Genomic DNA, 12,409 nt, shown 5'->3' on the forward strand with positions numbered 1-12,409 from the left:
TGTCACAAATCCCTCTGTTAGCCTACGTTACTTTCATTACACACCACTGTGTGTGTTTAGGTAAAACAAACTCACTCAACGCTGCGCAAAACAACCACATTTAGCCTTTTTTTCTAACCCTCGTCAGCATCGATTACTTTCTGTCCCTGCATCGCGATGCATCGATTAAATGATTCATTTCAACAGTCCTAGTTGTAAGCGATCATTTGTGTATTTTCAGGATTTACAGCTGAAAAAGTTCACTGCCATTAATAAATAAGTAAACATTTCATATTTTCAGATTAGTTTACGGATTTTGTGGCTCTTTTTACACATTTGTGGATCTGTGTACGCATATTCAAATAGTTTTGCCACAATAATAGCTCCATAGTAATGGCACACTCTCTCTTATCTGTATGAGCTCTCTCTCCGTTTTAGAGGTTGTTCTGCAGTTATTAAAATAGTAATCAACTAAAACTCCTAAATCTATGATCAAGTCTAGCTGCTGCTCTGTGTAACAGGATGATCAAACGTCCATGGTTTCTCTGATATGTTGAAAACCTCTCAGAAACACTTCAGCATGTGCACAGTGATATAGAAGCTGTGAGCAGATGGGAGCTGTATGCCCAACACTCTGCAGAAACTATTAGTAACTTTAAAAGTTTTAATAACCCGATGGTTTAAATGTGCTGCACAACGCGATCGCACTGTGACACCGTCTGAATGAGACATTTGTGGTACCACTGGAAAGCTGGGAATTTCTACTTTCTCCCACTTTTTAAATTTTTGTTTTAGTGTGGAAGTTAGTTTTTACAGGTTAAGACGTAGCGGCGTGCGGGCGTATGTTCAACACGTCATTGGTCACTAGCGTCGACTGTCACGTTTGTCCGGAACTAAAACAGTACCATATTATTAATCTTTTTATCATTTTGGCTAAATTTCATATCCATAAAAGTAAATTTGCTAACAGAAAACCCATTTTCAAACATTATTTGAATGAGCTGCGGCAGTACATAAAAACCATCCAGCACTCTGAGAACCCCAAGGCCCTGAAGACTCTTGAATATTGTATTTATTTTAATTGTGTAAACTGAAGACCCTTCCATTTCTACCCTTCCCTATGTTTTTACTTGTCTTAGTCTTTGTCAACCCCTGGCATGTTCGTTTGTTCCTTAATCTAACTTTGTAACATTGTCTGTGTTTACAATAAAGTTGTTAAAAAAAAGAGAGAAAAAAAAGACTGTCACGTTTGTCTGCTCAGTTAGCTGATGGCACTTTCCACGCCCCATATACACACACACACACACACACACACACACACACTCTCACCAGTGGAGGTCTGGGTGTGTGTGGTTGTCTGACGGACTCACACACAATAATAAAAAGTCCTTAAGAAGCATCAGAAAATAAAGTAGTCTGCTTAGTTGACTTCAGACTTTTCTGGGCATGTCTCTCTCTCTGCTGTTACTCAGGGAATGCGCTGTGACCGTGCTGCATTCAGGGGTGCTCAGACAATGAGAGATGCATTCAGGTGCGCTCAGAAACGGGAGTTGCAGGAACAAAAACTAAACTGGACAGACCGTTACAAGTTGAAATAATAGTTGTTACATTGACTGCTGTCAGTAAAAGAAACACATGAACACCATTATTCCTTTAAGTATCTGTGGCGCTGTCCGACTCCCCTCCAGAGCTCTAAACCGAGGGGAAACACTGCTTTCCATGGCCTAAATACTCTTACATGATTAAAAACCATTCTTTATCTCCGGTGAGGCTGCAGACGTTTGAAGTTCACCTTTAGTGATATAAAACCTTCCAGGTGTTCTTCTATCTTCAGGCTGACTCACAAATTGTCTTCAAAACTTCAAGCTGCAGGAAGAGAAATGAGACTGTTCTCTGTGTTCCTGCTCTGAAGAAGCTCCGCCCCCTCACCTGTTTCGTCTGAGACAAACCAGGAAACAGGTTATTCTGCCTCACCCTGAAGAGACACACACACGCTGACAGACGGACCGACCTGCAGACACAAACCAGCACAACTTCCACTGAGAGAGGACAGGAGGAGGAGAGAATACTGGGAGTACTTGTTATACTGGGATACTGGGAATACTAACACTTCAACCTGCTGCTGAATCCACAAACTGAACGAGAGTTTCAAAGTGAAAGTAACTCTCAGGGACGGGGAGTGGCTTCCAGTTTTTTTCTGCTGCGTGTTTTGACTCTGAGATAAAATGGCGTCTAAGTTTGAGGAAGATCTGAGCTGTCCGATCTGCCTCGATATCTTTAAAGATCCAGTGATGCTGTCCTGCAGCCACAGCTTCTGTAGAGAGTGTGTGAAGGACTGCTGGAAGGAGAAGAAGAACCAGGAGTGTCCACTCTGTAAGAGGAGACATCCAAAGGGATTACCGACTAACTTTGCTTTAAAGAACCTGAGTGAGAGTTTTGTGCAGGAGAGAGATCAGAGAGCTTCAGAGGATCTCTGCAGTCTGCACTCTGAGAAACTCAAACTCTTCTGTCTGGACCATCAGGAGCCGGTGTGTGTCGTCTGCAGAGATTCAAAAAAACACACCAACCACAGATTCCGACCCATCGATGAAGCTGCTCAAGAACACAAGAAGAAACTTCAGGAAACTCTGGAGCCGGTAAAGAAGAAGTTAAATGTTTTTAAAGAAGTTAAAGTGAAGTTTGATCAAACAGCAGAACACATTCAGGTCCAAGCCCGACACACAGAGAGGCAGATTAAGGAGCAGTTTAAGAAGCTTCACCAGTTTCTAGAAGAGGAAGAGGAGGCCAGGCTGTGTGCACTGAGGGAGGAAGAGGAGCAGAAGAGTCAGAGGATGAAGGAGGAGATGGAGGCTCTGAGCAGAGAGATAGCAGCTCTTTCACACACAGTCAGAGACACAGAGGACGAGCTGAGAGCTGAAGACGTCTCATTCCTGAAAAACTACAAGGCTGCAGTGGAAAGAGTCCAGCAGCGCCCCCTGCTGGAGGATCCACAGCTGCCCTCAGGAGCTCTGATAGACCAGGCTAAACACCTGGGCAACCTGAGCTTCAACATCTGGAACAAGATGAAGGACATGGTCTCCTACAGTCCGGTCATTCTGGATCCAAACACTGCTTATCCAGTCCTCTTCCTGTCTGAAGATCTGACCTGTGTGACACTAGGAGAGACACAGCAGCTTCCTGATAATCCAGAGAGGTTTGATTCTTATTGGTCTGTCCTGGGCTCTGAGGGCTTTAACTCAGGGACTCACAGCTGGGACGTCCACGTTGGAGACAGTACATGCTGGGGACTGGGTGTGTTAGCAGAGTCTGGACAGAGGAAGGGAGTCATAGAGTCTGGATGTTGGTTAATATGGTTCTATGATGGTAAATACAGAGCAGACTCCCCATCACATCTAGTCACTGAACTCTCAGTGAAGAAGAATCCTCAGAGGATCAGAGTGAATCTGGACTGTAACAGAGGAGAGCTGTCGTTCTCTGATCCTGATACTAACAAACACATACACACACACACACACACTTTCACTGAGAGGATGTTTCCATTCATTATCACTGGGAATAAACTGAAGATTTTACCAGAGAAGATCTAATACATGATGAAGATGATGATGATGATGATGAAGGTGATGATGAAGGTGATGATTATGATGATTATGATGAAGATGATGATGAAGGTGATGATGAAGGTGATGATGATAAAGGTATGATGATGAAGGTGATGGTGATAAAGGTGATGATGATGAAGGTGATGGTGATGAAGATGATGATGATGATGATTGATGATGATGATGACGATGAAGATGTTGGTGATGATGATGATGTTGGTGATGATGACGATGATGATGAAGGTGATGGTGATGAAGATGATGATGAAGATGATGATGATTTATGATGATGATGGTGATGAAGATGATGATGATGATGATGAAGGTAATGATGAAGATGATGGTGATGGTGATGTTGTTGATGATGATGATGATGATGATGATCCTGATGAGGTGATGTTGATGAAGATGATGATGATGATGATGAAGGTAATGATGAAGATGATGATGATGATGGTGATGTTGTTGATGATGATGATGATGATGATGATGATGTTGATGTTGATGAAGATGATGATGATGATAATGATGATGATGATGATAATGATAATGATGATGATGATGATGGTGATGTTGATAAAGATGATGATGATGATGTTGATGTTGATGAAGATGATGATGATGATGAAGGTGATGTTGATGATGATGATGATGAAGATGATGATGAAGGTCATGTTGATGAAGATGATGATGATGATGATGATGATTAGGAGGAAGGTGTTCAGAATCTTCGTCTCTGATTCTTTTAGGATTGTTTTGATTGCGTTGTCATGGTGATTTTGTTCATTATAACTTTGAGTATAATTCGACAGCAGGTAAAATCTCGATCCTGATTGGTCGGTTTGTTGGAGTCTCTTTAAATATAATCTGCTCAGCGTGTTAACTGGTTAACTGTCGTCTCTTTTTCACTTGAACTCTGAGGAGTCCCTGAAGGCATCATCGTCTGTATCTCTGTGTGCTGGAGTTATTACCCTGCAGGGAGAGATTATAATCTGCACACGGTGATCTGAAATCACTCCACAGTAGAATAATAACTTCAGCTCACCACGTTTCACTCTTCTTACAAAATCGTAGTTCCATCTTTAATCTTGTTTTCATGGACAACACCCCCCACCCTCTGCACAGCACCTTCAGCAGGCAGAGGAGTGTGTTCAGTGTTCCACAGACAGACTCAACAACTCTTTTGTCCCCCTGGCCATACGTCTGTACAACACCTCACGGTTATGGCAGGGGGAACGCACACACTCGGACTAAATCTTCCTTTTTTCCATTTCCCATCTGCACAGCAGTCCCAAGAGTCAGCCTCTAGTTGGACACTTTAATACTAACACACTCATTTAAATCACACCTTTAATGTTTGCACTGACTGTTATTCAATGTCTGTTTTTTGATCATTTTTTAAACATTGCTGTACATATATAAACAACACAACTTCAGACACTTCTTTTTATTTTTTATATTCAGGTGTAATTACAGATTTTTTTCCTCAACTGTTTATAGGTTTTTGTTTAAATGTCACATATATTTTCATCCCTGTACGGGTTATGTACACTTCTTGTATACGTCTATTTTTTAATTGCACAGTTTAAGTTTGATTCATCTCGGGGTATTCTTTAAATCTTTTTTTGTGGTTTTGTGGTTTAATTTGTAACAAATGTCAGCTGTTCTGTGTTGGAGTCATCCTGCAGCTTCATTCTGTAAAGGTACGGCTCCGTGGGTTTGTTATCATGTTTGAAATGTCAAATATAAGACCTGAAGACTGTCCATATTTCTTTACCATCTTCATGTTCAGAGGATGAAACCTCCTCTGAAGTCTGAACGCTTTACGTTCTTTAGAACAACAAAGAGTTCAAATATGTGGTTAGTGTGAATCCTGTTCCACCTGTAATCATCAATAAAGTTTCTACACTTGATCTGAATCCCTCTTTCTGTCTGCTGTTGTGTTTTATTGAACCAATCACGCCTCCCCGTCTCCCTGCTCGCTCTCTACCCGTTTATACCCGAGTTTATACTGAGAGTTTGTCGTTGTCCGTTGTGAGTAGAGCTGTGCATCTTCACTGGTCTTACGATTCGATTCCATATCACGATGCATCACGATTCATCCTCAATTTTCTATATTACTGCACATGGCTACTTTTTCATAAACAGAGACAAACAGTCTTATAAATATGAACTCCTTTTGTATAACTTAAAAAAGTGATTTAGACAACAATGTCATTATCAATATCTTTACATTGTAAGCTAAAATTAATACATTCTAAAGGTAGCCTACAGTATAGGTAAAAAGTAGGCTATAAGTGTTTTTGTGTTTAGTTTATTATCAGAGAGAAAGATGTTTTTAAGTCTCTGTGTGTTTAGTTTATTATATGAGAGAAAGATGTTTTTAAGTCACTTTGTGTTTCATCGAACGAACGCAGCTTTAGTGGAGGTGATTCTCGATGACGCTGTGTCGGGAGTCAACTGTGTTTACAGCCGCTCACTTTATCCCGAGTCACCGCCACAGCCCCCTTGTTTTAGGCCCTTTTTCAAACCGGCCATCTTTTTGCTGCTCTGATGTTCAGCAATATTATCCTTGTCTTTGCATTAATTTAGGACATCCTGATCTAAAAATTACAATAAATTAACTGAAATTATAAATTACAATAAACAGTGTAGACTCAATCTAATGGTTTTGTTATAAGTCTACACTAATATAACTAAGGAAGAAGAAGAATCTAGGCTACATAAATATTTTTACAGAATGCATTAGCTACAAAAAAAAGCCTTTTTTGCAAGATACCGCTGAGTAACCATGGTAACACACAGTTCCTGTTTCCGTGTGAGAGAGGGAAGTTTGTCCCAAAGCTTGCTGCTGTATTTCTACCCTACACCTTGATGAAGGAGACTTCATTCAGCTGCGAGTGTCACTTCTGACGGAGTGCACTCCATCACAGAGGGGGAGAGTGTAGGGGTTGGTTTGAAAAAGGGCCTTAGTTATCCTGGACTTAAGACAGCGAGGCATCAGTTTAAACACACCTTTACCTGTGATGAAGATGCTAACCCGAGCTGCGGTCGGCTAAAGAGACACCGAGTCAAGTTGTTTCAGCCTGCAGTGGAGCACTGTGGTCTGAGCCTGCAGGACCAACTGACTCTGCTCATAAAGTCAGCAAGACCAGGACCGGGACTCAATTTATGTTGTTTTCTGTCACAAATCCCTCTGTTAGCCTACGTTACTTTCTTTACACACCACTGTGTGTGTTTAGGTAAAACAAACTCACTCAACGCTGCTCAAAACAACCACATTTAGCCTTTTTTTCTAACCCTCGTCAGCATCGATTACTTCCTGTCCCTGCATCGCGATGCATCGATTAAATGATTCATTTCAACAGCCCTAGTTGTAAGCGATCATTTGTGTGTATTTTCAGGATTTACAGCTGAAAAAGTTCACTGCCATTAATAAATAAGTAAACATTTCAAAGTTGGTCTACATATTTTCAGATTAGTTTACGGATTTTGTGGATCTTTTTACACATTTGTGGATCTATGTACGCATATTCAAATAGTTTTGCCACAATAATAGCTCCATAGTAACGGCACACTCTCTCTTATCTGTATGAGCTCTCTCTCCCTTTTAGAGGTTGTTCTGCAGTTATTAAAATAGTAATCAACTAAAACTCCTAAATCTATGATCAAGTCTAGCTGCTGCTCTGTGTGACAGGATGATCAAACGTCCATGTCTTCTCTGATATGCTGAAAACCTCAGAAACACTTCAGCATGTGCACAGTGATATAGAAGCTGTGAGCAGATGGGAGCTGTATGCCAAACACTCTGCAGAAACTATTAGTAACTTTAAAAGTTTTAATAACCTGATGGTTTAAATGTGCTGCACAACGCGATCGCACTGTGACACCGTCTGAATGAGACATTTGTGGTACCACTGGAAAGCTGGGAATTTCTACTTTCTCCCACTTTTTAAATTTTTGTTTTAGTGTGGAAGCTAGTTTTTACAGGTTAAGACATAGCGGCGTGCGGGCGTATGTTCAACACGTCATTGGTCACGACAATGCTAGCGTCGACTGTCACGTTTGTCTGGAACTAAAACAGTACCATATTATTAATCTTTTTATCATTTTGGCTAAATTTCATATCCATAAAAGTAAATTTGCTAACAGAAAACCCATTTTCAAACATTATTTTAATGAGCTGCAGCAGTACATAAAAACCATCCAGCACTCTGAGAACCCCAAGGCCCTGAAGACTCTTGAATATTGTATTTATTTTAATTGTGTAAACTGAAGACCCTTCCATTTCTACCCTTCCCTATGTTTTTACTTGTCTTAGTCTTTGTCAACCCCTGGCATGTTCGTTTGTTCCTTAATCTAACTTTGTAACATTGTCTGTGTTTACAATAAAGTTGTTAAAAAAAAGAGAGAAAAAAAAGACTGTCACGTTTGTCTGCTCAGTTAGCTGATCTATGGCACTTTCCACACACACACACACACACACACACACACACACACACACACAGTCACACACACACACACACACACCAGTGGAGGTCTGTGTGTGTGTTGTTGTCTGACGGACTCACACACACACACACACACACACACAGACACACAGACACACACACACACACACACACACACACACACACACACACACACCAGTGCAGGTCTGGGTGTGTGTGGTTGTCTGACAGACTCACACACACACACACACACACACACACACACACACACACAGACACACACACACACACACACACACACACACACACACACACACAGACACACACACACACACACACACCAGTGGAGGTCTGGGTGTGTGTGGTTGTCTGACGGACTCACACACAATAATAAAAAGTCCTTAAGAAGCATCAGAAAATAAAGTAGTCTGCTTAGTTGACTTCAGACTTTTCTGGGCATGTCTCTCTCTCTGCTGTTATTCAGGGAATGCGCTGTGACCGTGCTGCATTCAGGGGTGCTCAGACAATGAGAGATGCATTCAGGTGCGCTCAGAAACGGGAGTTGCAGGAACAAAAACTAAGCTGGACAGACCGTTACAAGTTGAAATAATAGTTGTTACATTGACTGCTGTCATTAAAAGAAACACATGAACACCATTATTCCTTTAAGTATCTGTGGCGCTGTCCGACTCCCCTCCAGAGCTCTAAACCGAGGGGAAACACTGCTTTCCATGGCCTAAATACTCTTACATGATTAAAAACCATTCTTCATCTCCGGTGAGGCTGCAGACGTTTGAAGTTCACCTTTAGTGATATAAAACCTTCCAGGTGTTCTTCTATCTTCAAACTAATTGTCTTCAAAACTTCAAGCTGCAGGAAGAGAAATGAGACTGTTCTCTGTGTTCCTGCTCTGAAGAAGCTCCGCCCCCTCACCTGTCTCACCTGAGACAAACCAGGAAACTGGTTATTCTGCCTCACCCTGAAGAGACACACACACACGCTGACAGACGGACCGACCTGCAGACACAAACAAGCACGACTTCCACTGAGAGAGGACAGGAGGAGGAGGAGGGAATACTGGGAGTACTTGTTATACTGGGATACTGGGAATACTAATACTTCAACCTGCTGCTGAATCCTCAAACTGAACGAGAGTTTGAAAGAAAAACAATCAAAGTGAAAGTAACTCTCAGGGACGGGGAGTGGCTTCCTGTCATTTTCTGCTGCGTGTTTTGACTCTGAGATAAAATGGCGTCTAAGTTTGAGGAAGATCTGAGCTGTCCGATCTGCCTCGACATCTTTAAAGATCCAGTGATGCTGTCCTGCTGCCACAGCTTCTGTAGAGAGTGTGTGAAGGACTGCTGGAAGGAGAAGGAGAACCAGGACTGTCCACTCTGTAAGAGGAGAAACTCAAAGGATTGGTTTCCTCCTAACTTTGCTTTAAAGAACCTGAGTGAGAGTTTTGTGCAGGAGAGAGATCAGAGAGCTTCAGAGGATCTCTGCAGTCTGCACTCTGAGAAACTCAAACTCTTCTGTCTGGACCATCAGGAGCCGGTGTGTGTCATCTGCAGAGATTCAAAAAAACACACCAACCACAGATTCAGACCCATCGATGAAGCTGCTCAAGAACACAAGAAGAAACTTCAGGAAACTCTGGAGCCGGTAAAGAAGAAGTTAAATGTTTTTAAAGAAGTTAAAGTGAAGTTTGATCAAACAGCAGAACACATTCAGGTCCAGGCCCGACACACAGAGAGGCAGATTAAGGAGCAGTTTAAGAAGCTTCACCAGTTTCTAGAAGAGGAAGAGGAGGCCAGGCTGTGTGCACTGAGGGAGGAAGAGGAGCAGAAGAGTCAGAGGATGAAGGAGGAGATGGAGGCTCTGAGCAGAGAGATAGCAGCTCTTTCACACACAGTCAGAGACACAGAGGACGAGCTGAGAGCTGAAGACGTCTCATTCCTGAAAAACTACAAGGCTGCAGTGGAAAGAGTCCAGCAGCGCCCCCTGCTGGAGGATCCACAGCTGCCCTCAGGAGCTCTGATAGACCAGGCCAAACACCTGGGCAACCTGAGCTTCAACATCTGGAACAAGATGAAGGACATGGTCTCCTACAGTCCGGTCATTCTGGACCCAAACACTGCTGATCCATTCCTCATCCTGTCTGAAGATCTGACCTGTGTGACACTAGGAGAGACACAGCAGCTTCCTGATAATCCAGAGAGGATTGATTCTTATTGGTCTGTCCTGGGCTCTGAGGGCTTTAACTCAGGGACTCACAGCTGGGACGTCCACGTTGGAGACAGTACATGCTGGGGACTGGGTGTGTTAGCAGAGTCTCGACGTTGGTCAATATGGTTCTATGATGGTAAATACAGAGCAGGCTCCCCATCACATCCACTCACTGTTCTCTCAGTGAAGAAGAAGTCTCAGAGGATCAGAGTGAATCTGGACTGTAACAGAGGAGAGCTGTCGTTCTCTGATCCTGATACTAACACACACATACACACACACACACACATACACACACACACACACACTTTCACTGAGAGGATGTTTCCAATCATTATCACTGTGGATAAACTCCCACTGAAGATTTTACCAGAGAAGATCTAATACATGATGAAGATGATGATGATGATGATGATGATGAATGATGATGATGAAGGTGAAGATGATGATGAAGGTGATGATGATGATGATGTTGATGAAGATGATGATGATGATGATGAAGGTGATGTTGATGATGATGATGATGAAGGTGATGTTGATGATGATGTTGATGATGAAGATGATGATGATGAGGATGATGATGATGATGATGATGATGAAGATGATGATGATGATGATGATGAAGGTGATGTTGATGATGATGATGATGAAGGTGATGTTGATGAAGATGATGATGATGATGATGAAGATGATGATGATGATGATGATGAAGGTGATGATGATGATGATGATGATGATGATGATGAGGATGACGATGATGATGATGAAGGTGATGATGGTGATGATGATGATGATGATGATGAAGGTGATGTTGATGAAGATGATGATGATGAAGATGATGATGAAGGTGATGTTGATGAAGATGATGAAAGTGATGTTGATGATGATGAAGATGAAGATGATGATGATGATGATGAAGGTGATGTTGATGATGATGATGATGATGATGATGATGAAGATGATGATGATGATGAGGATGACGATGATGATGATGATGATGAAGGTGATGATGATGATGGTGATGATGATGATGATGATGAGGAAGGTGATGATGATGATGAAGATGATTGTGAAGATGTTGATGATGATGATGTTGATGATGTTGATGATGATGATGTTGATGATGAAGATGATGTTGATGATGATGATGATGATGATGATGATGTTGGTGATGATGAAGGTTTTGATGATGATGATGATGTTTATGATGATGATGAAGGTGATGAAGATGATGGTGAAGATGATGAAGATGATGATGATGATGATGATGATGATGAAGGTGTTCAGAATCTTCGTCTCTGATTCTTTTAGGATTGTTTTGATTGCGTTGTCATGGTGATTTTGTTCATTATAACTTTGAGTATAATTCGACAGCAGGTAAAATCTCGATCCTGATTGGTCGGTTTGTTGGAGTCTCTTTAAATATAATCTGCTCAGCGTGTTAACTGGTTAACTGTCGTCTCTTTTTCACTTGAACTCTGAGGAGTCCCTGAAGGCATCATCGTCTGTATCTCTGTGTGCTGGAGTTATTACCCTGCAGGGAGAGATTATAATCTGCACACGGTGATCTGAAATCACTCCACAGTAGAACAATAACTTCAGCTCACCACGTTTCACTCTTCTTACAAAATCATAGTTCCATCTTTAATCTTGTTTTCATGGACAACACCCCCCACCCTCTGCACAGCACCTTCAGCAGGCAGAGGAGTGTGTTCAGTGTTCCACAGACAGACTCAACAACTCTTTTGTCCCCCTGGCCATACGTCTGTACAACACCTCACGGTTATGGCAGGGGGAACGCACACACTCGGACTAAATCTTCCTTTTTTCCATTTCCCATCTGCACAGCAGTCCCAAGAGTCAGCCTCTAGTTGGACACTTTAATACTAACACACTCATTTAAATCACACCTTTAATGTTTGCACTGACTGTTATTCAATGTCTGTTTTTTGATCATATTTTAAACATTACTGTACATATATAAACAACACAACTTCAGAAGGTCAATACTTTTTTTAAATTTTTTATATTCAGGTCTAATTACCGTTTTTTTTCCTCAACTGTTTATAGGTTTTTGTTTAAATGTCACATATATTTTCATCCCTGTACGGGTTATGTACACTTCTTGTATACGTCTATTTTTTAATTGTA

At 41.6% G+C, this 12,409-nt stretch overlaps 2 protein-coding genes across 2 annotated transcripts; both read left to right on the top strand.

The window, feature by feature from the left end:
- The first annotated feature begins 1,974 nt into the window (after positions 1 to 1,974).
- Positions 1,975 to 5,500, top strand: LOC109997124 (nuclear factor 7, brain-like). Its single transcript, XM_065958343.1, has one exon. The coding sequence runs from the start codon at positions 2,205 to 2,207 to the stop codon at positions 3,564 to 3,566; it is 1,362 nt and encodes a 453-aa protein (XP_065814415.1). The 5' UTR covers positions 1,975 to 2,204; the 3' UTR covers positions 3,567 to 5,500.
- A 2,684-nt stretch (positions 5,501 to 8,184) lies between these two features.
- LOC136179905 (E3 ubiquitin-protein ligase TRIM35-like) lies at positions 8,185 to 10,642 on the top strand. Its single transcript, XM_065958371.1, has one exon. It carries the CDS (start codon positions 9,281 to 9,283, stop codon positions 10,640 to 10,642), a length of 1,362 nt encoding a protein of 453 aa, XP_065814443.1. The 5' UTR covers positions 8,185 to 9,280.
- Positions 10,643 to 12,409: the final 1,767 nt, after the last annotated feature.

This window comes from Labrus bergylta, chromosome 8 (assembly GCF_963930695.1).
Source record: "Labrus bergylta chromosome 8, fLabBer1.1, whole genome shotgun sequence".
Classification (NCBI taxonomy): Eukaryota; Metazoa; Chordata; class Actinopteri; order Labriformes; family Labridae; genus Labrus; species Labrus bergylta.

Coding starts and splice junctions, on each gene's coding strand:
- LOC109997124 (XM_065958343.1), top strand. CDS start 2,205: ATGGCGTCTAAGTTTGAGGAAGATCTGAGCTGTCCGATCTGCCTCGAT.
- LOC136179905 (XM_065958371.1), top strand. CDS start 9,281: ATGGCGTCTAAGTTTGAGGAAGATCTGAGCTGTCCGATCTGCCTCGAC.